The sequence below is a fragment of the Equus przewalskii genome, chromosome 14 (assembly GCF_037783145.1).
Source record: "Equus przewalskii isolate Varuska chromosome 14, EquPr2, whole genome shotgun sequence".
Classification (NCBI taxonomy): Eukaryota; Metazoa; Chordata; class Mammalia; order Perissodactyla; family Equidae; genus Equus; species Equus przewalskii.
Window position 1 is genome coordinate 438,005 of NC_091844.1, and position 27,144 is coordinate 465,148.

Genomic DNA, 27,144 nt, shown 5'->3' on the forward strand with positions numbered 1-27,144 from the left:
CTGATAACTAATAATGTTGAGCACTCTTTCATTTGCTTATTGGCTATTTTATCTACTTTGTGAAGTGTCTGTTCACTTTGAAGTGAAGTGTTTTTTATCCATTTTTTTAAAAAATGGGTTATTTTATTGTTGAATCATACGAATTCTTTCTGTATTCTGAATACAAGTGTTTTGTCATATATATATGTGTAATATTTTCTCCCAGTGTGTGACTTACATATTCCTTGATGATCAGACGTTTTTAATTTTGATGAAGTAGACAAATAGATAAATAATAAATTGTTACAATACCACACTTTTTGGTGATTGTAGCTTTATGATTAGGTAGGACTTCTTCAACTTTGTTCTTTTGTAAAATTGCTTTAAGTATTCTAAATCTTCTCCATTTCCATATACATTTTATAATCATTCTGTCAGTTACTGTATTGACAGCGTATCATTGGCTCTTGCTCTTTTATCCAATGTGACAGTTTCCTTCTTTCAACTGAAATGTTAAGACCTGCACTGCCCAGTATGGTAGCTTCTAGCCACATATGGCTGTTTGAGTTAGTTAAAATTAAATAAAATTTAAAAATTACTTCCTCAGTTGCATTAGTTACATTTCGATTGCACAATATCTGCATGTGGCTAGTGGTTACCTGTTGCACAGCTCAGGTATAGAACATTTCCATCAGCGCAGAAAATTCTGTTGGACAGTGCTGCTGGTTTAGACCATTCATATTTAATTTAATTGTAGATATAAATGCGTTTAATTCTGCCAATTTGCTGTTTGTTTTCTATTTGTCCTTTCATTTTTCTTCTTTTCCTGCTTTCTTTTGGATTAATAGAGTATTTTATGATTGCATTTTATTTCCATTATTGGGTTATTAGCTATTACTCCTTGGTCTTTTATTTTTTAAAATATTAATTGATGTAAGCTTTAACTTATCACACACTACCTTCAAATAATATTATTGTACTTCCTGTATGATATAGAAACCTTAGAACAGTGTGTCTCAATTCCTTCTCCCATCTCTTGTGCTCTCATTATCATACATTCTACCTCTCCATTTCTTTATCATACATTCTACTTCTCCATTTCTTTTTTTTTTTGAGGAAGATTAGCCCTGAGCTAACTACTGCCAATCCTCCTCTTTTTGCTGAGGAAGACTGGCCCTGAGCTAAGATCCATGCCCATCTTCCTCTACTCTATATGTGGGACGCCGACCGCAGCATAGCTTTTGCCAAGCAGTGCCATGTCCACACCTGGGATCCGAACCGGTGAACCCCGTGCCACTGAGAAGCGGAACATGCGCACTCAACTGCTGCGCCACCGGGCCGGCCCCAACTTCTCCATTTTTATAAATCTGTAATACATTGTTGTTGCTTTAACAGTCAAGTATATTTTCAAGAAATTAAAACAAGCAAAAAATTTTCTTACATTTACCCACAGTTTTATCTTTCTGTTGATGTTCATTTTTGTAGATCTGAGTTTCCATCTGTTGTTATTTTTCTTTTCTCTTGAAGAACTTTTTAACGTTTCTTGTAGTGTAGGTCTGCTTGCAGTGAATTTTCTCACGTTTTGTTTGTCTGAAGGTGTATTCATTTTGCCTTCATTTGTGAAAGTGTGTTTTCATTGGATGTAGAATTATAGGTTGTCATTTTTTTTTCTTTTGGCAGCTTGTTGATGTTTTATTGTCTTCTGGTTTGTGTTGTTTCTTCTGAGAAAACTATGATTATTTTAGATGTTTTACTTGTGTGCAGTATGTTTCCACACACCTCGTTTCTTTTAAAGTTTTTCTTTATTTTGAACAGCTTGCTCTGATCCTGGTCGTGGGTTCCTTTGGATTTTCCTGTTTGTTCTTCTCTTGTTTCTCTGAGTTCATGTTTAGAAAACTGAAAAGTTTGCAGTGACTATTAGCTGCTTCTTTCCTCCCTCTCGCTGCCACCACCTCTCTTTACCATCTAGTGTTTCAGTTATAGGTATATTAGACCATTTGATATTTTTCCAGCTTTTTGAGGCTCTGTTATAGTTTATCTTTTCTATGAGAGATTTTTAGCTTGGATAAATAAAGATATTTACCTTGGGTAATAATTATGGAACAAACCTTCCATTGTTTGACCTGCTCTTAATACTCTTCAGTAACTTGTTTATTTCAGATGTTGTATTTTTTCCATTCTAGGAGTTCCATTTGTTGCCTTTATTGTTGTTGAGAGCTTTCATATCTCTCTTAAAATTCCCTATCATGTCACCCATGATATTCATCACTCTTTCCTGTAGGAAAAGAGCATATTTTTCTTCTTTAGCATATTTATCATAGTTATTTTAATGTTGAAGTTCTTATCAGCTAATTAAACATCTGGTTCATTTGCAGATCTTCTGTTGACTGTTTTTTTTTTTTTCCCTTGACTGTGAATCTCATTTTTCTGCTTCTCCCTATGTAGTAATTTTTGATTGTAGGGTGGATATTGTGGATGACACATTGTAGAGTTGCTGCGTTCTGTTTCTTCTCCCAGAGTGTTGACCTTTGTTCTAGCAGGCAGTTAAAGTACTTGCGGGTCCCAGTGATCCTGTTGAGTCTGGTTATAGGTGTTGTTAGGGCGGGTCTGCTTCAGTGGTGCCTTCAGCACTGGGGACTAATTTCTGATTCCTGCGATGTAATCCTGAATCCTAAATGTGGCCCATATGTTTTCAGTCAAAAGTCTGAAGTGTTTACCAAGCCCTTTTAACTTAGAGGCTTAAAATTCAAGCTCCCTAGGATAGCAGCCTTGCACAGTCTGCGTAGCTCCTTCCGGGTCCCATGTCCTCTCAGCCAGACTCTTTGTATCCCCCTGTACATACACAGTTCAGCAGTCAGCCAAAGATTCCAGGCGAGTGTGTTTGCACATTTTGTACTCTCTCCTCTGGATTTTCTTCAGTTTTTTGTTGCCCTGCCTGCCCTTATCTCCAACTGGCTTCTCAGCCCAGTAAGACAACTTCCTTCTTGTCTCTATCTTCTTTGTGCAGCAATGGTTGAAGAATGCCCTCAGGGAAAAGCTAGAAAATCTGCGCCTCACCTTGTATGGTTTCCTTCTCTCAAGTCTCATTCCCTCCAGTGTCTTTCTGCCTTTGGTTGCATTCCAGTACCTTAAAAGAATTGATTATAATAGTTATTAGCAGGGATGTAAGTGTGACGTAAGTTACTCTTCTCTCACTAGGAGCTGGAACTGTATCTATAATTTCATATTGTACTTTTTTCACTTGACATTTGAATGTAAGAATTTAAGTTATTAAAAATTTGTTTAAATTTCTTTAATGACTTTAAACATTCCTTTTTATTAATGAATATGCTGTAGTTTACTTGGATATTTCCCCATTTTTAGAAATCAAATACTTTAATGTTATAAACAGTGCTGGACTCTCATCATATGAAGAGAAGAAGAAATATGTGTTTTGAGGGTCTGAACACAAATTTCTCACAAATTTACTAAATCATTTGTGTCTTAGAGGAGATGTAATGATAAAATCTTTAGTTTCTTTGATAAATTATATTTAACCTTTCAAATGTATCTATATCTTATTTTAGTAAAACTCGTTTTTATTGCTCCTGTTTTTGTTTCCCTTCAGCAAAAAAGAGAAAATGTTCGTTCTTTAGCTATGGGTGGCCATGTTGGTTTTGAGAGTTTGCCTGATCAGCTGGTCAACAGATCCATCCAGCAAGGCTTCTGTTTTAATATTCTCTGTGTGGGTGAGTGCCAAATCCTTCCTCTGACTCCTTCCTTCATATTTCTCGTGCTCACTTCGTTCTTGTCGTAAGCAGTATGATGTTCATGTTATCAATTTGAGATCATGCTTGCAGATTTTGTTCAGTTAGTTAAATTCTATCAATTTCCTTAGCTGTACTGCTTTACACTTTGTGTTTGCTCTTTAAACATTTCAGTGCTTTCTTCAGAGTTGTGAATTAGTTAGCATACCTACTCATTTTTATGCTCTGCTGATGACTCAGTGGACCAGCCTTAGCATGTATCCCTTTCATGACCAACCCAGCCTTTGAAATACTTGAAATATTTGGGATCCTTGAAACCACTAAGAGTTTATAGTTTTATTTTTTCTCATCTGTCCTGTGTGCCTGTGAAGATGTACCTTTGTTTCTTTCAGGGGAGACTGGAATTGGAAAATCAACGCTAATTGACACATTGTTTAATACTAATTTTGAAGACCATGAATCCTCACATTTTTACCCACATGTTAAACTTAAAGCTCAGACATATGAACTCCAGGAAAGTAATGTTCGATTAAAATTGACCATTGTGAATACAGTGGGATTTGGTGACCAAATAAACAAAGAAGAGAGGTACGTGTTTTCTTCTTGTAAAAAAACAAGTTTTTCTTATTTCAAGATATTTAACTTCTTGCCCCATAAGCTATTGTTTGATTTTCTACTATGGAAATCTATTTCTGTCCTCCCAGACTTTAATTTTTTTAATAATTAAGTAGTAGTTTGTTCTAATTGACATTTTTCTCCAGTCATCTAATTTCTTTAGAGTAATTTGAATCACATTATTAAAATGTGTATTTCATCAAAAATATTATTAATTATTTCCGGCTGTGTCAATTCAGTGTAGATTAAATGTTTTGTACTAATTTTCAGGAGAACTTATCTTGTTAAGGAAAAAAGAAAACAAGACATACAGTGGCAAACATACACTGGCCAAATCATTGGTGCATGAATTTTTTTTGTGAAATTCTAACCAAATTAGCCAGGTACATTATTTAAGCATTGCAAGAAAAGTTCGCTATAAAATTTCTATTTATATTTCATGTTATGTCATTCTCTCTCCTATGATATTGTAAAGATTGATTATAGATTTTGTATGAAATTTAAAATATGAAAAGGGGAACTAGATTAGGGTAAAGCAATAACTCTATTCTTTTTTTCTTTTTGAAATGTATATATTTTCATTGGTAGAGGTAATTGCCTAGTTTCCTAAAGTTTACTTTAGAGGGAAAATGTTTTGCATAATTGACTCTCTTTATGCGAATTATGTTAGCTTTTTTAGCACATTTGTGTGTTCTGCTTTAAATTTCAAGAAGTGACTGGTATGGCTTTCTGGAAGAGGCGGATAGTAGTGGCAGAGGCAAAGGCCTGTGACACATTGTTTGAATCTTATTAACCTCTTTGTAATTTTCTATAAAGAGATCTTATACAGCTTTAAATAAATTTATTCTTAGATATTTGGCATTTTTGATGCTCTCGTAAATGGTATCTTTTAAAAATATTTCACTTTCTGTTTGGTGTATAGACATATAATTGATTTTGCATATAGCAACTTTTGTAAATTTTCTGATTAAGTCTAACACTTCATCTCTAAATTTGTTTTAGATTTTCTATGTATGTGGTAGGATAACTGACAAATAATGACATTTATATTTCTTCCTTTTCAGTTCTTTTGTTTCTTTCTTTTAAAATAAGTTTTATTGCTGTATAATTTACAATATATAAATAAAACACTGATTTTTTTAAAGTGTACAGTTAGTTAATTTTGACAAGTGTACAGTTTAGTAACCACCACCACGGCTGTGACGTAGGAGATGTCCACAGTCTTGGCCCGTCCTCGCCACATGTGCTGGTAGACCAGTGCTTCGCCCTCTCTAAAGCTCTAGCACTTTCTGTCAGTGCAGCTCCCTTCTCGCCAGGGTTGTCTCCTACAGACTCTGGTTGCCTTGTCCTCCCTGAGCTCCTGTCTGCGTCTCCACGCTCAGGGGGGTCTGAGGGTCCTGCACTCCCCTTGTGCTGTGCCTCGCGACCTCGTCTCCCGGCGCACTGGGGAGACTGGAGAGCTCCGCACGCTTATTTCTCTTCTCAGTGATCACAGTTCTGTCCTGCCTGTCATTCAATGCCTGACAACCTTTTTCATATATTCATTGCCCAAGTTTCTACTTATTTAAAGTGGGAGGGTAAGTCCAATCCCAATTACTACGTCATGGCTGAAGATAGTAGTCTTTGTTTTCTTTCTTTCACTTTTAAGGCCTGGCTGCACTGGGTGGGACTTAGAGTATTTTGTTGGATAGTCAGTGGTGATAGTGGGCATCCTTGCCTGTCCTGCCTCCAAAGGGAAAGCTTTATTTTTACCGTGTATTGTGCTGCTTTCTTTTTTTTTAAGTTAGAATAAGGAAATTCCTTTATATTATTAGTAAGACATGTTTTTTTTTAAATCAGGAATAGATATTATCAGATTTTCTTTTTTGCATTCTGTGGAGAAGATTATAGTTTCCTCCTTTAGTCTTTAATAAGGTGAGTTACAGTAACTGATTTTTCTATTCGTAAATTAACCTTGCAATCTTGGATACCATTTGGTATTCTTTTTACATTGTGCTATGTTTGATTTCTTTTTTTTTTTAGTATTATTGCATCTTATGTTTATAAGTGAGGTTTTCAACCTGTATTTACCTCTTATAGTGTCTCTCTCTTTTTTTCTATCAAGGTTATATTAGCCTTCTAAAATGAGTTTTGGGAGTTTTTTAGTCTATTTTCTGGAAAAATTTGTATAAGATTAGAGTTATTTTTCCTTGGAATGATTGGTGGAACTCACCAATAAAACCATCTGCGCCTGGGGGCCCACCCGGAGGTGCAGCAGTTAAGTTCTCATGCTCCGCTTCATTGGCCTGGGGTTCACTGGTTCAGATCCTGGGCGCAGACCTACACACCGCTTATCAAGCGGTGCTGTGGCAGTCGTCCCACATATAAAGTAGAGGAAGATGGGCACGGATGTTAGCTCAAGGCTAATCTTCCTCAGCAAAAAGAGGAGGGTTGGTGGTAGACGTTAGCTCAGGGCTAATCTTCCCCCAAAACAAACAAAAACAAAAAAAATCTGGGCCTGGAGTTTTCTTAGAAGATTTTGAGTTACTAATTCGTTTTCTTTAATGATTATAGGACAATTTAGAATCATTTTTTGAGACAGTTGTGATGTTACAATTTTCCAGGAATCTGTCCATTTCATCCAAATTTTCAAATAGATTTACTTAAAAATATTCATAATCTACTCCTAATATCTTTTTATTGTCTACATCATCTGTAACAATGCCTGCATTTCCTTTTCTGATACTGGTTTTTATGCTTGTTTTCTTTTCTCCCTGATCAGGCTCGACAAAGCATTGTCAGTTTTTTTTGGTCTTTTCAAATTTGAGCTTTATTGATCCTCTTAATTTTATACTTTTTGTTTTCGCATTTCATGAATTTCTGCTCTGATATCTATAATCACCTTTCTTTGGGTTTTGATCTAATTTTTCATTGATTCTCAGCTTTATGCATTTGAGATTATAAATTACCCTCTAAGTATGGCTTTAAGTGCATCCCACAAGTTTTAATACATAGTATTTTTCCAAATTTCAATTAATTTTTAATTTCTACTTTTATTTCATCCTGAAGAGTCAACACTGTTATTATTATGTAATGGCCTCTTTTTCTCTTGGAATGCTTCTCGTGTTAAAGGCTATGTTGCAGATTTTAGTGTAGGTATATCAGCTTTCTTTGTATGCTGTACTTTTTCTACCTCTTTGCTTTCAACCTTTCTGTACCCTTGTGCTTTATATATGTTTCTTATTGAACATATGTGTTTTCATTTTAAAATCCTCTCTGACAGTGCTTATCTTTTAATTTGCATTTAGTTCATTCGCATTTCGTTAATGTAGTTACTGATATATTTAGGTGTAAATTTATCATCTTAGTTTGCGTTTTCTGTTTGTCCTGCTAGTTCCACATTTCTTTTTCCTTTCTTGCAGGATTTCTCTTCTTTTAGTTGTTACCCTAGAGATTATAAAATGTAATCTCTAACCTAATCAAAGTTCAAGATGAATTAATATTGGTACTTGTCCTTAATGATACAGATGGACAATAAAATGGAATTTTGAACACTTAAACTCCATTAACCCCATCTTCTTACTTACCCTGTCATGTGTTTTATCTCTCTTGTGGTTAAAAAACCACAAGACATTATTATTATTACTTAATGTGGCCAATATTTATTAACCTCTTAACCAAAAATCCCTGTTTTTCTCTCATAATTGACATTTTAGTAGGGTACACCATTCAGGGCAGGTGCTTATTTTCTTTTTTCCCATTGAAGATACCATTCCACTGTCTCCTGGCTTCTGTTTTACTGTTGAGAAGTCAGCTGTCAGTCTTTCTCCTCCTTCATAGTACTCTCATTTTTTCCTCCAGTGTTTTTAAGATCTTTTTGTTTTTCTCTAGTTTTACCATGATGTGTATGGTTTTTTAAAAAAAATTTCTAATTTATCCTGCTTGTCATTTGTTTGGCTTCTTGAATCTGAGTAGTGTCATCAATTCATTAAAAAAATTGAGTCACCGTCACTTTAAATATTGCTTCTGCCCCTTTGTCTGTCTCCTTTCCCTCTGAAACTTTGATGAAATGTATGTTAGGCCTTCTCATTATGTCTTCCATGTCTCTTACTCTTAATCTCTCTTCATATTTCTATCTTTTTTTCTCTCTATTACTTGCTGGATAATTATTTTTGATTTATCTTCCAGTATACTAATTCTGTCTTCAGCTTTGTCTAATATGCTGTTAAACTAATCCATTGAGTTTTCATTTTGGCTATTTGTGTTTTTCAAATCTGTGCATTTTGTGTGGTTCATATGCATATCTATAGGATCAGTTTTTATCACTTTACTATTCCCAGCATGTATATTCAAGTTTGTTTTTTCTTTCTTTTATCTCTATTATAATTATATAATTCCAGTATATTAAAATTTTGCAATTATTTTTCTGATGTCTGTTTTTTCCTTTGGTTCTCCTTCATTGTGCTTTTTCCTTTGCTTATGTGCCTGGTTATTTTTTATTATAGTTCTCATGATCTTTAAAAAATTATTTTTAGAGATATTCTGAGGTTTAAGATGAAGATGTGTTCCTTTGGAAAGATTTGAATTTGCTTAAGTTCAGCCCCTCTGGGCATTAATACTCTGAGGATCCCTAAGCCTCTTTCATGGCTTGTGGTTCCCAGAATCAAAGAGGCATTGTGAACCTGGGTTGCAAATATTTGCAAGAACTGACCCTGTGGCCACAAGTTCTCAAGGATGGGATTTTTTTATTCTTTTCTTTTCTTTTCCTTACTTAATTTAGTGCCGGGGCAACCTTCCCTACAGATCCTTGAGGAGGGGGAGGAATCATAGGTTTACTTCTAGTTCATTCTTACCCTAAAGGTGCAAGCTTTTAGGATGTCACTTATTGTGGGGAGGCAGCCTCTCATTAGATTTCTGTCTTATGTGAGCCCTGTGCTGTGAGTCCTTCAGGAACAAAGCCCAAGAACTGGATTGACAGGTGACCTCAGGATGAAACTATCCTTGATGCTTTTAGTGCAGGGGTTAGTAAACTTTTTCTGTAAAGTGCCAGACAGTAAATATTGCAAGCTTTACAAGACACGTGGTCTCTGTCTAGCTGCACAGCTCTGCCATTGTAGCACAAGCAGCCATAAACAATACATAAACAAATATACATGACTGTATTTCAGTGAAACCTTAATTACAAAAACAGGCATCAGCCTGGATTTGGCCCATTTACTGACCCCCACTCTAGTCCTCTACTTACTTCTCTCAGTTTCTATTCTCTTCAAATTTGACCTGGTTAATTTCTTACCACTTTAGAGTACTTTAATTTTTTTCTCTTTTCTTTTTTTTTGGTGAGGAAGATTCACCCTGAGTAACATCCATTACCAATCTTCCTCTTGTTTTGCTTGAGGAAGATTTGCCCTGAGCTAACATCTGTGCCAGTCTTCCTTTACTTTGTGTGTGGGATGCCTCCACAGCATGGCTGATGAGTGGAGTAGGTCCACACCCAGGATCCGAACCTGCTAACCTGGCCACCAAAGCAGAGGACGCAGAACTTTAACCACTCAGCCACAGGGCCAGCCCCTACTTTGATGTTTTTAAGGAGGTGATTTTTATATTTTAAGCCATTGCCTTTCATTTCATCGAAGGAGTGAGTCTGCAATTTACTGGGAATGGAAACCTAGGGCAATTACTGTGGAAGAATTCCTAATGGTTTATTATTTATTTAGAAGGAAATGTTTATGGTTTTTATTTATGAAAAGCATAATGCAAAGCATTCACACAGAGGAGCATTTATGGCTGTTTATTTAGGTCATATTACTGATATATTTTAAGTCATTAATAAAAGCTTTTCTGGAATTTTTATGTTAGATATGCACTCACAGATTAATTTTTACCATTTTATTATTTAGGAGGGAATCGTGTTAGGCCGCATTTGGATGGTTTCCCAAGGATGATATGCCTAATAGTGAACACTGGTGTTCTTAATAGTCCGCCTGAGAAAATGCAAGGTATTAGGCTAGTTGTTGTGGGGAACACAGAAGTGTAAGATGCCGTCTCTGTCCTCATGTTGCTTACCATGTGCACGGTGAGAACAAGGATTCTGAGTTTAAAAGAAGTGATGTTCCTCAAGGACTAGAAGAATCAGGCAGCTTTATAGAAAGGCTCAGTTCTGTACAGATTTATTGAGTACCTCAGCCACACAAGGTACTGCCCTACTTGGGCTACAAAGACACTTATAAAATTGTGAGTCCAGGGAATTTGACAGGGGAACTGTTTGCTGTTATTTTCACTTGGAAACCAAGATTTGCTTAATGAGAATGGTTAAGAGTAGAAAGTTGAGTTGCATAGGCAGTGATTTAGCACATCATAATGAAGTGGAACATTCACAGACTAATCTTAAAACCAGATGAGCACAGTGCTCTGCATGTGCACTGTGATATGATTGGTGTCTTGAAGGATGAATAGAAGGAAATGAGAATGCCTGCAGTCCTGGTGAGATGCTCTCCTCTGATGTGTGCCCTTCCTCCTGGCTACGTTAATGCTTTTCGTGCCTGACAAATCTGATTTAAGAAGCAAGAAGCCATGGAATTTGACTTAAATATCTTTTAAGTTATTGATACTCCTGCCTTTTCTCAGCTAAATAATATGCCACATCTAGTCAGACGCCTAGCCTCGTTCAGGAGTCTGGAATGTATGAGAACCTTTGTCAGAAAGGGATCTAGTGGTTGAATGAATGTGAGGATGAACCAATATAAATTCAAGACCATTTCTATAAAACAATTTAAAGCACAGGTTGTCGTGATGGTTTTAAAGTACTACCTTTATACATGCATGTTCTGTACAATTTGTTTTATAACTGAAGTTATCTGTTTAGCATTGATATTAACTTTATTAACTGGTGAAAATCCAGATCTCAAACTTTGGACTTACGCAGATATCATTAAGGTAGCATGAATATGTTACATTAAATATTTAAATAATTACTTTTTCAGCTACCAGCCAATAGTTGACTACATAGATGCTCAGTTTGAGGCTTATCTCCAAGAAGAGCTGAAGATTAAGCGCTCCCTCTGTACCTACCACGACTCCCGCGTCCACGTGTGCCTCTACTTCATCTCTCCCACAGGCCACTCCCTGAAGACGCTGGACCTCTTAACCATGAAGAGCCTCGACAGCAAAGTGGGTTTGGAAAAGGAGTCAGCTTAGAATCCTTTAATATTTATTTTGAACTATTAAAATATCTTTATGATATACATAGATCATAAATGTTTTATTCTGTGCATTTTTAAAATACTTTATGAGCTGCAGTCTTAGGTTATTTTCCAGAGATGTTCAGTTTGGAAGATGAGATGCAAAGAAAAAAACGTTAACATCAAATTTTTGTGATTAAATTGCATGCCAGAATATGGGTATCATTTAATGTTTTTTAAATATAGAATTTATTTGACATTAACTTTATGACACTATTAAGTGGGAAGAAGTTCACTGACTGACAAAGACTAAGGTCTAATGTTTCGTCATATATTATAATAAGTTATATTGTAATTTGAACTATACCAAGAAAACTTATTTTTGAATTTTTGAGCCAAGGAGCTATATATAAATTTAGGGAGCTATAAAAAAATATTATCCACAGATTAACTCACTTCAGGCTTTTTTATTTGTTTAAAAGATCATTAAGGACTATCTTATACTAAAAAAATCTTCAGAGTTTTCTTGTAACCTCTGGTGGTGTGAGAAATGCAGCTTCCGTTTTCTGGGCCAGTTGTTTATGAGCTGGGATTCAGAAAGCCGGGGCGCTCTGGCACCACTGCTCTCTGTAGAAATCGGCATGGGAAGCATGGGGTTGCTGGCGAGGTCTCGCTACGTGGACTGATTGACTTCAATGAGTTGTTCAGTCCACTGGCTGTAGCAAAACTTGATGAAGCTTGTATGAGAGACTGTTCATCTCCTCAGATGTTCTAATCATTTAGCCAGTTGTTTTCTTAGTTTTCTGATTATATGGAAATTCATATTTATTAAAGGAACATAAAAACAAGAGTGTGCAACTTTGTCTTAGCTAGACAGAAGTAATGTGATGTAGTTTGTGTAAAAATCATGGACTTTGGTGTCACTGGAGGCTGGTTTTAAATACTGCCTCTGTCACTTAATAGCTGTGTGCTCTTGGGCGTTTCTTTAGTGCTCTGAGCCTCAGTTTCCTTACCTCTAAAATAAACAGTAGGGAGAATACCTGCCTCAGGGGGAAGATGTGAGGATTAATTGAATTGATAGTTTGTCTTGTTCCTAAATGCAGAACACTCCACTGCTTAACCTGGAAAGTTGCCTTATCTTATGCCAGTAGTGGCAGGTTGCCATCAGTGAGAGCCTCTGTTACTTTCCCTCCCCTGACAGACAGACGACCACTGTGTTCACATTCAGTCTAGTTGTGTCCTCCCAGCCTGGTGATAGTGACGGTCTTGGCTAGGAAAGCCCGAGGCACTCCCTGACTGTATTTCCTCATAGCCAGCCCCACAGGCCTTCCCCTACCACCACTGGGGCCAGTGTCTGAGCTGGGCCAGCCTTTGTGGTTCTTTTGTTTGTTTGTTTTTGATGAGGAAGATTGGCTCTGAGCTAACACCTCTTGCCAATCTTCCTCTTTTTGCTTGAGGAAGAGTTACCCTGAGCTAACATCTGTGCCCCGCTTCCCCTATTTTGAATGTGAGTTGCTGCCACAGCATGGCTTGATGAGTAGTATAGGTCTGCGTCTGCGATCCAAACCCGCGAACCCCACTGAAGTGTAGTGCGCTGAACTTAACTACTGTGACACCAGGCAGGCCCTTTTGTGGTTCTTACTATGATCTCTAGTTGCGCTTCAGTAAGAAACCATCGGGGAACTTTGAAGGACAAGATTTGTTACTTACAGATCCTGGAGGGGACACAGCACACCCAGGGCCACACAGTGAGGTCGAAAGTAGAGAGAGGTGAGGGGAGTGCCAGCCTGTTCTCTGCCTTTATTAAAGTCTGAGGGTGGGGTGTCTAGGGTTTCGCAGGTTCACTGTTTATTGGCAAATTTAAAGCCTAAGAACAGGAGTTCAGGTGTGGGAAGGGAGAAGTGGAAACCGTCAAGCAGTCAGTTATCTGGGTCTCCCAGACTTTCTGAAAGGGAACTTCGTGGGTAGGGATGGCCGGCTTCCTCATCCAGTTGGTTTGCTAGTAGCTGTGTCATACAACTGGCAATGCGTTTATTCGAGATGGATGTCTTTGAAATGAATACCTCGGCAACCCAAAGCTTAATGTCAGGCACTTTCATTACAATCAAAAAGCTTCATGTCAGGCACTTAGCTACAGCCTGCTTCTGCTATTTACTGTGGAAGCAATTATGAGTTATTAACTTGACATAATTTATGGAATATCTTAGTATATAATATTGAAACCAAGAACGTGGCATCAAATTTTTATGTACTTTGATTAATTGCATGTGAAACCTTTTTACCCACAATTGTTGGAAACTTTTCTGCCATTTATTTCATGGATAGTTGGGAAAATCTTTATGTCCTTTGGAGCATATTTAAGACTAATAAATCCAAATGTATGTAGTAAATCAGTGTGAAATTGAGAAAGAAATTTAAGAACAGAATAGGAATTAGAATTTTTGCTTTTCACTTTCATTCTGAAAATTACATTGATGGCTCACCCTTTTGACATATATGACTAGTTAGCCTGAAGTTTTCACTAAAAACAAAGTAAATAAACGAAAAACATATAAACCCCTGAATTTGTGGAGATAGTCTTTTGTGGGGACGTTAGTCTTATAGAACTGGCTTTACAAGTTAGTCGGTCTTCATGACCCCAAATCTCTCCCTCTGTGGCCAGTGATAGGACTTTAAATAATACTGAGAGAGTTATTCTTTTGAGTCTTAAACACTTTTAGTTAATATTCATAAAATTTCCTTCCTTCAACATCTAGGTGTAAGAGTCTGTGACAACGGGGTCCAGAGCTGATAGATTCATTGGGCAAAGGGGACCTGCTGAAATGAGAGGCAGAAGGAGAAACTTCACCTGTTTCATAGCTTTGCTAAGGGATCAGTCACCCTAATTACTTAGTGCTTAGATTATTAAGAAATAAAAAAATTCTTACTGAGTTAAGCAGGTGATTTCAGCTTACTGCTTATATTTTACTTATTGTGTGTGTAACAGAATCATAAGAAACTTTGAGAGAAGAAAATGTGAGATTTCTAAACCTAAATTCAGATGAAAGATTAATGTTATAAGAGCTCTGGGGTTTTTTTTCCTGAGGAAGATTCACCCTGAGCTAACGTCTGTTGCCAGTCTTCCTCTGTTTGGTATGTGAACCACCATCATAGCATGGCCACTGATAAATGACTGGTGTAGGTCCACATCCGGGAACTGAACCCAGACTGCCAAAGAGGAGCGTGCCAAACAACCACCCGGCCACTCCGGCTGGCCTAAGAGCTCTGCATTTTAAAGGCAGTTATTGTAAGGCCAGCATCTGTAGGAATGATTGTATAGGGGTATAGGTAAGAATGACAGCCAGTGATTATCTAGGTCAGGAGTCAGCAAGCTTTTTCTCTGAAGGACCAGGTAGTACATACTTGAGGCTTTGCAGGCTGCATGGTCTCTGATGTAACTACTCATCTTTGCTATTGTAGCATGAAAGTGGCCATAGAGAATATGTAAATGGATGGGCCTAGCTATGTTCCAATAAATCTTTATTTATATAAACAGGCAGTGAGCTGGACTGTAGTTTGCCTGTCCCCTGATCTAGGTTAAGGAAACTTGTCAGAGACTGAGTGGTTTTGAATGCAAAATCTACAGGGTGTAAAAAATAAGTCCTCAGTTATGAGATTTTGTTTTCCTTTATTCTTAATAGGTGAACGTTATACCAGTGATTGCCAAAGCAGATGCAATTTCTAAAAGTGAATTACATAAGTTTAAGATCAAGCTCATGAGTGAATTGGTCAGCAATGGTGTCCAGATATACCAGTTTCCAACAGATGATGAAACTATTGCTAAAATCAATGCTTCAATGAATGTAAGCTCCTAATTGAATATTAATTTTGTTTTACATGTGAAAAAAAAGTAATTCGTAAGTAACATTGCTACTAAGTAACATTTTTACTTATGTCTTCCAAAAAGACTTTAAACAAGATGAATTTTCAAACTGTCCAGGATGGGAAGATGTTTTGTTTTCTAGAGTTGAAAGAAAGTATAATGAGAATATATTTTTGAGCATATTTTCTTTCCTCCCTACTCTCACCTAAATAAAGCGATAAATTTGTGAGACTGCGAATCACCTTTTTGGAACCATACTTAATTGCCGTAGAAAGATGCCTTTCTATCCTGCCTTTAAAAACATGAGAAGACAGTATAACCTCCTGTAGAATGCTGTATAATCTTGACATCTTTAAGGAGATCTTTCTAATCTGGTATTTGAGCTCATTCCCCCTTACAGGGTCACATGTACATATCAAGCATTCACATAACTTTTAGTTTAGTATAATTGAAGATGACTAAGTTCTTTGTGTTCCTTTCTCAGGCTATTAAATTTCTTATATATCTGGTTATATTTTGAAGGATCATGGGTTTTGGAGTCAGACGGACTTAACCGTCTGTTCTTGTGGGAGTTATTAACCTCCCTGAGACTGTGACTTCATCTACATAATTGGGTCAATAATACGTATCTTAAGGGTCATTGTGAGGATACAGCCTTTGTTCACTGCCTAACACAGTGACATTCAGTAACTATTCATTCCATTGTTTTTCTTTTCCTTTTCTGATTTTTCATACTCCATTTTACTTAAACTAAATATATAAAAAGCTGGCTAATGTAAATGATTGATCTTAATTCTTATGTGTTAAATTATCTCTAGATCTAGTTTTATTTCTTGTGCCCACGTGGAATAATCGTTTAGAAAGGCACAATTAAGAGACTAAGTAATGTCAATTATTAAATATTAAACATAACACTTAATACTTTTTACATTAGACTTTTCACCTGTGTTAATCCACAGCTTCAGACAGACCAATCTACTCACTGCCCCTAAATCTAGCTATTGTATCTTGTTCAAAATCTTCTCCTTAGTTAGTTCTTCCTACTCTGATTCATCTCCAGTTTGGGTGGTATCTTCCTGCTCACAGTGATCTCACTCCTCTAAATTTCTATAACATTTACTTTATTTAGCATTAGTTTGGAACGTAGATATTACCTTGTATTAGTATCATATATCTAAACACACACTAAATATAGATATATACTTTAGTTATATAGTATGTGTGTGTGTGTGGATATTTCCTCAACATTATCTTTATCTTTTAGGGTAAAGATAATATTGAAGGAAATGATACCTATACTAGAATTCTTGCTTCTTTTGTATTCTTCTAGCATAATGCCTTGCATGTGGGGGATGCTCAGTAAACAATTTTTTTTGTAGGGCCTGGAAATGACTCTTGCAGAATAGTTGGCACGTATTCACTGCCAAGTTTTAAAATCTGAGTCGTAGCAGATCATTTGATTTTAATATATTTGTTATTTAATAAATTTTCTCTTCTCTGTTATTTTCATAAAACTTTTTAGGTAGGCCTTTATCACATTGGTATGAAATGTGATGGGTATCATGGTTCCTTTCCAGGGACATCTGCCATTTGCTGTTGTAGGAAGTATGGATGAAGTAAAAGTTGGAAATAAGATGGTCAAAGCTCGCCAGTACCCTTGGGGTGTTGTACAAGGTAAATGAGATAAACAGTAACTAGAAATAGGTATGTCGCCTAAGAGTCTGAAAGAGGCATATAGTACATTCTTTGAGATGATGCTTATTTTGGATCATGGTTGGTCATCAGAAGGGTTGACTATCTAGAGGCTGGCAGAGCCTCCCCATGTCGTACATCCTGCCACACACACGTTCCCTGCCCAGGTGCGCCAGACAGTGCATCCAGCACTGGCTGGATCCTTTAAACAAATTGGAGTGTAAATGGCAGTGTCAGCATGCTGCATAAACTAATTACTAGGTAATTCCTAGGGCACAATAAACCATCTTGTAAATTTATGTATTTTTACTCATCCAAATGTTGCCAACTATTTCCAAACCAAACTAGTCAGCCAACGAAAAATTTTAGGATTTATCTAACATTATAATGAGGAAGTGATTAGTACTACATGGTTCATTTACTTGTGATGCTAATTAATGGGGGGTGAATTACCCCTACTAGGACTAGTTTTGCAATGCTGCTTTTTTTAAATTGACAAATTTTGTAATTAATGAAAAATATTGACAAAACTTGAGACATTTTAATGTATAAAAATGTAGAAATAATAACTGTACTTAAAACTTTTGGTCACAGTGACATATTTATTTGTAATCATCTGGTCAGTCTAAGCATAGAAGGAGAGCCATGTAAGTTTATTCACTAATTTTGAATAGTGTCTAACACAGGATCATAAATGTGGCATTATATAAAAAGAATTTGATATTTATAGCATACACAGATGGTATTTTTGAGAATGTAGAATTTACTACTTTGAAGTTTTAGTGAAATAATGTTATATACTCTTTTTAAGTACTGTGTGAAATGTCCGGAGGATGGTTTGTAAACTAACAGAATATTAGTGAAATAACTGGAGCATATGGCAACATAATATAACATATTTCTTTCCTATTTCCTGTTTATCCATTGGCTACTAAATTTAAAGGAAATCTCCCAGTCTGTTAATTAACATTACCTATAATTCACAGGGTATAATGCAAGAGTTTCTTCCTGGTTACTTGTATAAAACAGTTGCAGCTATTAATTAGACTGATCATTTTGCTGTTTTGTTATTTAAAGTGTGTTTTCATTTATTCATTCATTCATACTAATTGTGTGTCAGGAATTAAGAATGGGTGTTACTGTTTTCTTGTTTTTCCGGCTAGTGGAAAATGAAAACCATTGTGACTTTGTAAAGCTCCGGGAAATGCTCATTTGTACAAACATGGAGGATCTGCGAGAACAGACCCACACGAGGCACTATGAACTTTACAGGCGTTGCAAACTGGAGGAAATGGGCTTGACAGATGTGGGCCCAGAGAATAAGCCGCTCAGGTAAGTGGGGATTTCTCTGAGAAACCAACGAAGGAAGAAATGAGAGAGGATTGTACCTTTTTATATATCCAGGATGATGGAAAATGTGTTTCCCAGATATCTCCCAAACCTGAAGTAGAATCATTTTATAATGGTTAATTATTATCCTTCTCAAATCGCTTGAAACGTGTTTGCTTTTGAAGCGTCTCTAAGACCTCATCTGACTCTAAGAGTTCAGTAGAAGGAAAAACATACAGCAAAAGCCTATATTTCACTACATGCCGAAATGAATAACTGAAGGAAAAACTCACATTATCTGGTTTTATTTTTGTATTTATCTGAAAAACATGGAAGTATCTGTTATTATAAAAGAAGATTGAAACTGGAATTATAGTAAACTAAAAAACAGTTGGTTTTTATCCTGATGAAAGTTTTGGAATGACTTAAACTTGGGAAAATATCTTGTGAAGGAAGAATGAAAGTACTCATAGGGAACCAGAGATTAGACTGTTTCTCAAAATATTATAATAGTAGTTACAAGAATTTTAGACCTTGATGACCTTCTTGCTCAGTGATTAAACCACTAAATGTTGTTATAAACTTGCTAGGTAATTTTATCTGCTACTACATTCCTGAGTTGATTTTGATTAAGATATGTAAACATGAAACTAATCCTTAATGTACTAAATCAAATTTGACTTGATGGATCATTCCAGAACAACTTTTGCATGGAGGAAAGCATGAGATCCTTAGGACAAACACTATTTTAAACTCCGCTGTGAGACTAAGGATTCCTTTTCCATTCCATTATTTGCATTTCAGTCATATCCCTAGCTCTTAGTATTTGTACCAGAATAAACACAAAAGGAAGGAGAAGGAGAACGTTAAATCGATGCTCTTCTCGCGTGTGACTTTTGGAAAGATTTAGTAATAGATGAGGTTAAATTTTTTCAGTCTATGTATTTAATTAGTGTTTTAGCTCTAGTAGCATAATAAATTAAGAATTATATGTACATAACCCTCCCTCGCCAGTTTCCAGCATACTCTGCTTCCGGTTATGGGCCAGCTTTGGTAAAATGATTGTGTTCTCTATTGTGGATAAATCTTCTAGAGTTGGCTTCTCTGGTGTCTGCCAGAGAAGGCTTTGCTTCTCGCTCTTTCAAGTCTGAAGGTCAGTTCAGCGGTCTCTGTGTGCATTAATGAGGCACAGATCCTGAGTGAGAGCAAGTGGGACAGTCTTCAGGTTCTCCAAGACAATGGCTTCAGATTGCCTGGTGGGTCAATCATCAGTCACCTTTGACTAGACAGGGATGGAGCCTAAGAATCTGCATTTAAATTAAAATTCCCATTCATCGTTCACTAGATTTTTACTGTTTGTCTACCATCTGCCCCACATGATGCTAGTCACTGGTGACAAATAAAAATGGCAAGTAATAGGATATATTGGAATATATGAGGAAGCCATTTGGTGTAAACCTAATTTGGCCTGACCTTGTCTTTCCAAAAGGGCCTGACCGAGGCCGTTGAGCATGCATTGTGTATCTGCTTTAGAGATTCCCTATGGCAAGAGCAAAGGCCCTTGAGATAAAGGTGCAACTTCCCTCCCCCTCCCAACGATGGCATTCCCTTAAGGATTAAGCATCTTTCCTTAGCCTAGAAACTGATTGCTGCGCTCACCTGTGACCGCCCAGCTCGAGACAATAGACTTGCCTCCTGCTCTGCCCACCAAAATAGCAGACCCACTACCTGCTGTGTCCATCAAGTGCTGTGCCGACAGGGCAATCTTGTGACTATTGTGGGAGGGACATTTCAATCATATGTGAAACACCCTCTTTGAGGGTATATAACCACTCTGTGCACCCCCACTTCTTTGGAGTGCTCTGTTCCTTTGTGGAAAGACTCTCCCGGGTTATAATCCTAAGATTTAAGCTCAGAATAAACTCACCCAAATTTTCATTTATGGATTATTTTCGTCAACACTGGGTATATATGTGCTGTGGGATTAAACAAGACTCTACCCTTGTAGAGCTTCTGGGGTGGGGGTGGGAGGAAGACACTCTGGCCCTGTGAGGAGCATAGAGTATGGGCGGTGGTCAGAAGTGGAAATGAGGACTCCCACTTAGGAGGCCACTGTAGCAGTCCAGGCGTGAGAACACAGAGGCTTGGGGGGGGGGGGGGGTGGCAGAGGTGGTCAGGAGCATATTTAGGATAAGTAATTTGAAATTAAAGTTAGTAGGACTCACTGACGGTTTGGATATGGGGTGTAAAGGAAAGAGAGAAATCCATGATGACTCCAGTATAGTTTTTGACATGAGAAACTAGGTGAGTGGTGGTGATGTTTATTGATACGACCAAGTCTGAGGAAGGAGTAGATTTCAGGGGTTGTGGTTGGTAATTGAGAGGTTTTTGGACATGTTAAATGTAAGTTGCTGATAAATATCAGGTAAAGAGTTTGAGTAGGTTACTACATAAGTGAATCTCTTGGGGTTAAGTTAGGGCTGAGATAATTTGGGAGTCAACAGTGAATAACACTGTATAAAATCATAAGTATTTTTAAAGTGTCTACTCTTTGCAAGGCTCTGGAGATGTAATACCAAATAAGATCCTATAGTCCTGGCTCTCACGGAGTTTACATTCTTATAGGGGAGGCTTTCACATTTGTGAATCAATTACTTGATAAAGGTTCTATAGTTTATTATAGCCTGATGATGTCTTAGGAAAGTTTTACTTTTATAGATTTAACAAGTTATATTCTATTCTCTTGGGGACTCTTCCCCATTTAATTGGAGGTGTACATAAGAATAGTCACTATGATTTGATTGGCATGTAAAATCTGTCCCTCAATATTATATCTATCAATAAAAAAAATAGTTATGTGAACCTGTTAGAATGTCTGTCCTTTATTTCTCTTTAATTATTTAAACTATATGAAACTTGCTTTTATAAACCTGCTTAAATCCCCAGGTTATTTTAGATTAACATAACCAATCTTGTTCCCACAGTTAGTCACCTTTAACATTTTGAGTACCAAATCACTGTCACTGAAGTGTTGTGGCACCTGTAGTTTGGAAAGAAAGATCTTCGTAGTATTTTAGAGTTGCTCAAGTGTTTGACAGTTTTTTGTGTCAGCGAATTTTGTGTCTTTGGAACTCTCAAGAAATAAATAGTTATTAACTTTCTGCATTTAGTTTACAGTAGAAAAGGAAAAAGTTCACCAGGCTTATTAGAACTATACGTAAAGCACAAAGAGGTCCTAAGTGAAGGGACCAGAGTGATTTTCTTGATGAACACGAGCATCTGAGAATTTTTTTTTCTCTTTTATTTTCCACTTTGTGTTGTCAATGATATTTGCAACTATAGTAGTATGTTGCATTAGATATTCATGACAGCAAGCTACTTTTATACTAGAAATGGGAGTAGGATAGCAAGGAAACTTTTTATTTTCATTTAATAAATAAATCCTTGATAGTAAACAATGGTTGCATTAGTTTTACGACAGTTACTATATAACCCATTCCCTTTCAGATGTTCTGAGTTTCTTTACGACCTTTTGAAAGATAGTGCAGGTTTCTTTACGTGCAGTTCTGACTTTATAAATTGACGTGGTCAAAGTTGGAAAGCAGTGTGATGTGATGCAAATTACGCAGGAGCAGTCTCTCACTTTTGTATCTTCTGCTGAGACTTGACTTCAGGACAGTCTTGTGGTGGTTAGGAATGCGGGCCTTGGAGCAAGGCTGATCTGGCTCAAATCCCAGCTTTTTACTTACCAACTATGTTACTTTGGGCAAATTACTTTACCTCTCTGAGCTTTAGTTTTCTCACCTGTGAAAGAGACTCTCAGTGCTTGTTCTTCGCTGTTGCTGCGGGAATTAGACAGTGAAAGGGGTCCAGAAAGGACCCTGCTGGTGGCAGCTGCTCAGCAGACGTGAGATCTCTCTTTGCCGGATAGACTTGTTTTCCTCCTAAGCAACTCGAGTGCTTGTGTAAATAGATTAATGAGACCCTTTTTTAAAGATTTTATTTTCCCTTTTTCTCCCAAAGCTCCCCAGTATATAGTTGTGTATTTTTAGTTGTGGGTCCTTCTAGTTGTGGCATGTGGGATGCTACCTCAGCATGGCCTGATGAGTGGTGCCATGTCCACGCCCAGGATCCGAACCGACAAAACCCTGGGCTGCTGAAGCGGAGCGGGCGAACTTAACCACTTGGCCACGGGGCTGGCCCCTTTCTTTTTTTTTTTTAAAGCTTTTACTAATGAGACCTCTTTTAAGCTGACATTTGATATGAATTCAAGACGTTATTTAAACCAAGTTTGTCATTAAAGACTATCAGTCAAGTGTAAGGCGAGTGAATGTAGTGAGGTTTCTAGAAATAGTGAAAGTAGCCTCATAGATTTAGAGGCTTCTTTAAAATAAGACTAAACCAACACAGAAAAACAAGAAACCTGGTGAAAAGTAAAATGCTTCCTTGAGATTTGAGGCATTTATATGGTGATCCAGGGCATTTTGTACATTTATAAGCTTTGCTCTTGAAGACAATGTCTAGGATCTGCTCCTCCTTGGAGCAGCTGCTGTGCATACCACACACTCACATCAGCCTTAACAGCTTTGTGCCGCATTTCTTTACTCTATTGTTCCGTGAACTTACAGAATTCTATACTTAGAAGATTAGTAAACTTCCTCAATTCATCACACTTTAAATCTCTTTAGATATGAAGTGTTCTTATAAGCAGTAGAAATTTCTAATTGTGACGCCACGCCGCTGGAAAGTAGATTTTTGCTCCTTGTTAAACCTCTGGGAGATTCTCATAGTCCTTGCTCTGCCTGATTAAATCTGGCTCTACTTCCCAGCAATTTCTATCGTCACATGAACATTTATGAAGAAACTGAAGTGTCTAAAGCCCTGTGGCTAGTCAGCTCACAAAGGTGACGGTCTGTTGGATGAGAGAGGCGAGTAGGGTATAAATGCCAAAGAAGAGGCATAAACAAGGGCCCTGAAGTGCTTGGATGGAGACGAGAGAAGGCTTTCTAGAGGAGGCTGCTTTGGGATTTGGCCTTGAGGGAGAGCCGATTCGCTGGGGGACAAGGGGCTGGGAAGTGGGGAATGGCGTTGAAAGCAGAGACACACCAGACTAAAGCATGAAATGTGTGGCGCATTTGAGGAACAATGAAGAGGTTGATATGACTGGAACCTTAGGGGGATTGGCTTGGTTTGGTAGGAAATGAATCTGGAAACGTAGAATTAGGGCAGACTGTGAAGTATCTTAAGTGCTATTTAAAGGAGTTGAGACTTTGTTCTGTAAATAGCAACTGTAATACAGAGAAAAAAGGTAATGAGATTTGTGTTTTTGGTGGAAAATCTTAGGAGAAGAACAAAGTGAAAGAAAGAGGAACTAAAAGTCCAGAAATCTATGAGGAGATTATTGCGGTAGTGAAGGCAGAGAATCACAAAGATAAGTTGGGCTGTAGCGGGATATCTGTACAAACCAAGAGATGACTGGACTTAAATGATGTCAGGGTCACAGGCCTTGGTGATCACATACGGAGATACAGGTAAATGGAGAGTCGGAGGACTTTAGAACCTCAAGGTTTCCAGACACAGTGATGCCAATTAACAAAGACTGAAAGAAGAATTTGTTTGGGGTGAAATGAGAGTACTGCCAGTGAAGGATTTGATAAACCAAAATTTCAAAATCCCGGTACTCTGTATTAACTGTAGCACTGGTGGCTTTTTATGTCTCATGCTATAGGAGATTTCATGCTTTGAGTTGCTCTCTGTAACAGGATATTGGTACATGTTGTTATAGTTATGAAGCTTAAACCATGATGATTGAGTTGTTGCAAGTTTGTTACATCATCTTTTTAACATGAGAGTACCACAAATAATTTTTTAGTCTTCAAGAGACCTATGAAGCCAAAAGACACGAATTTTATGGTGAACTTCAGAGGAAGGAAGAAGAAATGAAGCAGATGTTTGTGCAGCGAGTAAAGGAGAAAGAAGCCATCCTGAAAGAAGCTGAGAGAGAGGCAAGTACGCTGGTTTGTTGTAATGTGCAGTTAATTTTTAGGTGTCCTATTAATTTGGAAAATTTTCCTCAAGAATTTAGTTGAGATGATTTAGAGATTACTTCTTGTTCTTTAAAAAGTAGCTATTTTAACACATAGTCTGGATACAGACTTTAAAAAAATCGTAGTCTGAAATCAAATAAAAATTTTGACCTTTTTGAGCAAATAGTCTTCACGTTAGATTAGAAGTAGTTTCCCCAAAGACTTGTAATGAACTAGGCTACTGAGAAGTGTTTTAAATGTCTTCACCATGAGCCGGAAATGTTTTAGCTGTGGCTTCACAAAGCCTTTTTTGAGATTTTGAGAGTTGTTGGGATTGTTATTTGCCTGAAATGAGTAGCTATGAAAGCTGTTCAGTAGTTTTTTTAGTTTGAACTCAGGCTTTCTAGATGAGTTACATGGTGGTGTTGCCCTTTGGATAGCCTTGGCACAAAATACATCAGCAGTGAATTTCCATACTTCTGTTTGCTTCCAGTTCTTCAAGCATTAATTTTAATTTTATTTGAGTTAAGCTATTTTCTGTAGGCCTAACTGCAGTCACTACTTCTAAGTCAAGTCACATTTAAGATGAGAGTCAAAAAGGATGAGCTGCAAAAAGGAATTTCTAAGAGAAGACAGAAATGTTAACACAAAAGAACTTGATAATATAAGAACTCACGAAGAGTTATTTGTAAAGTAGTTTAATTTTACAAATTTATTATTTCAAATACTTGCTATTTAAATGAACCCTGTAGTAAGTGGTTTTGTAAAATTAATAATCTAATATATCATTTATAATTTGCATTTTGATCTTTTATTTTGAAAAAGTTCAAACAACAGGAAAATGAAAGTACAGGTTACCTGTGTCCCTTCCCCTTCCCACCCCTAGATGTAGTGTTGAATGTCTTGACGTCTTTATTTTGTGTGTGTACGTGTGTGTGTGTTTCCCTGGTCATCTGAGTGCTGGTTGTAGACAGCAGGACACTATCCCTAGGTACTTCAGTGTGCAACTCTGAAGCTTAGGTGCATTTTCATCCGTAGTACCAATATTATATCTAAGAAAATTAATAGGAATGCCATAATCTCACCTACTCTCCAGTCCATTTTCAAATCTTCCCAGTTGTCCCAAGATTGTCTTTTATTGTTTTTTTGTTTGGTGATTTTTTATTTTTGTTTTTGAACCAGAATTCAGTCATAGGTCTCACATTGCATTTGGGTGTTCTGTTTGTTTATAGTCTCTTTTATTTGAGAATAGTCCCTCGTTTGAAATTTGTTTAAAGATAATATTGAGGAAGGAGTTGTGATGAATAGGAAGTAAAGATACTGACTTTTCTTTGAATTAGTAGATTTATCTTTAAGATGGTAGCAGAGTAAAACTCTTAAGAGTTTCTCTCTCATATACCATGATTCTTAGTTTCTCTAATGAGGAGAGAAGATGTTCAAGTGGTTTATAATTGAGTTTTGATTTTTTAAATCCCACATAAAACTATTTACTTAAATGTGTATTATTTAAAAGGAAATTGAAAATTCAGGGTGACCAAATGATTGAAAGAAAAAGAGAAACACTAATTGTCAGTAGATGCTTTGTAGATTTTTATTTTTATGGTTCAAGTGCTTTTTTTGTTGTTGTGGTCATAATAGTTTATAACATTGTGAAATTTTAGTTGTACATTAATATTTGTCAGACACCATATAAGTGTGCCCCTTTACCCCTTGTGCCCACCCTCCACCCTGCTTTGCCCTGGTAACCACTAAATTGTTCTCTTTGTCTGTAAGTTTGTTTATGTTCCATACATGAGTGAAATCATATGGTGTTTGTCTTTGTCTGGCTTATTTCGCTTAACACAATGCCCTCAAGGTCCTTCCATTTGGTTGTGAAGAGACAACTTTGTCTTTTTTTATGGCTGAGTAGTATTCCATTGTGTATATATACCACATCTTCTTTATCCAATCATCAGTCAGTGGGCACTTGGGTTGCTTCCACGTCTTGTCTATTGTGAATAGTGCTGCAGTGAACATAGAGGTGCATAAGTGTCTTTGTACTGTTGATTTCCAGTTCTTTGGATAAATACCCAGTAGTGGGATAGCTGAGTCATGTGGTATTTCTGTTTTTAATTTTGAGAAATCTCTGTAGCGTTTTCCATACTGGCTGCACCAGTTTGCATTCCTACTAGCAGTGGATGAGGGTTTCCTTTTCTCTACAACCTCTCCAACATTTGTTGTTTTTTGTCTTGGTGATTATAACCATTCTAACAGGCATAAGATGATATACTAAGTATAATTTTGATTTGCATTTCCCTGATGATTAGTGATGTTGAGCATCTTTTCATGTGCCTATTGGCTATCTGTATATCTTCTTTGGAGAAATGTCTGTTCAGATCCTCTGCCCACCTTTTGATTGGGTTGTTTGTTTTTATGTTCATTTGTGTGAGTTCTTCATATACTGTGGCAATTAACCCCTTATTGGATATATGATTTGCAGATATTTTCTCCCATTTGGTGGGTTGTTTTTTCATTTTGATCTTGGTTTCCTTTGCCTTCCAGAAGCCCTTTAGTCTGATCAAGTCTCTCTTGGCTATTTGTCCTTCTGTTTCCCTTGTCTGAGAAGATATGGTATTCGAAAAGATCCTTTTAAATATGACGTCAAAGGGTTTACTGCCTATATTTTCTTCCAGAAGTTTTATGGTTTCAGGTCTTACCTTCAAGTTTTTGGTCCATTTTGAGTCTATTTTTGTGTATGG

The 27,144-nt window shown here is 36.9% G+C and overlaps 1 protein-coding gene and 1 long non-coding RNA gene across 11 annotated transcripts in view; one reads left to right on the forward strand and one right to left on the reverse strand.

Annotated features, from left to right (window-relative positions):
- Positions 1-27,144, forward strand: part of SEPTIN10 (septin 10) — a 63,608-nt gene that overhangs the window by 25,192 nt on the left and 11,272 nt on the right. For all 10 annotated transcript variants that reach the window (XM_070571917.1, XM_070571914.1, XM_070571912.1 and 7 more), the window contains 7 exons: positions 3,587-3,707; positions 4,118-4,313; positions 11,300-11,486; positions 15,178-15,339; positions 16,937-17,033; positions 18,215-18,383; positions 24,253-24,385. In XM_070571917.1, coding sequence (XP_070428018.1) covers positions 3,587-3,707; positions 4,118-4,313; positions 11,300-11,486; positions 15,178-15,339; positions 16,937-17,033; positions 18,215-18,383; positions 24,253-24,385 — 1,065 coding nt within the window. The remainder of the gene's footprint in view (positions 1-3,586; positions 3,708-4,117; positions 4,314-11,299; positions 11,487-15,177; positions 15,340-16,936; positions 17,034-18,214; positions 18,384-24,252; positions 24,386-27,144) is intronic.
- Positions 1-27,144, reverse strand: part of LOC139075491 (uncharacterized) — a 61,491-nt gene that overhangs the window by 17,752 nt on the left and 16,595 nt on the right. The window lies entirely within an intron of this gene.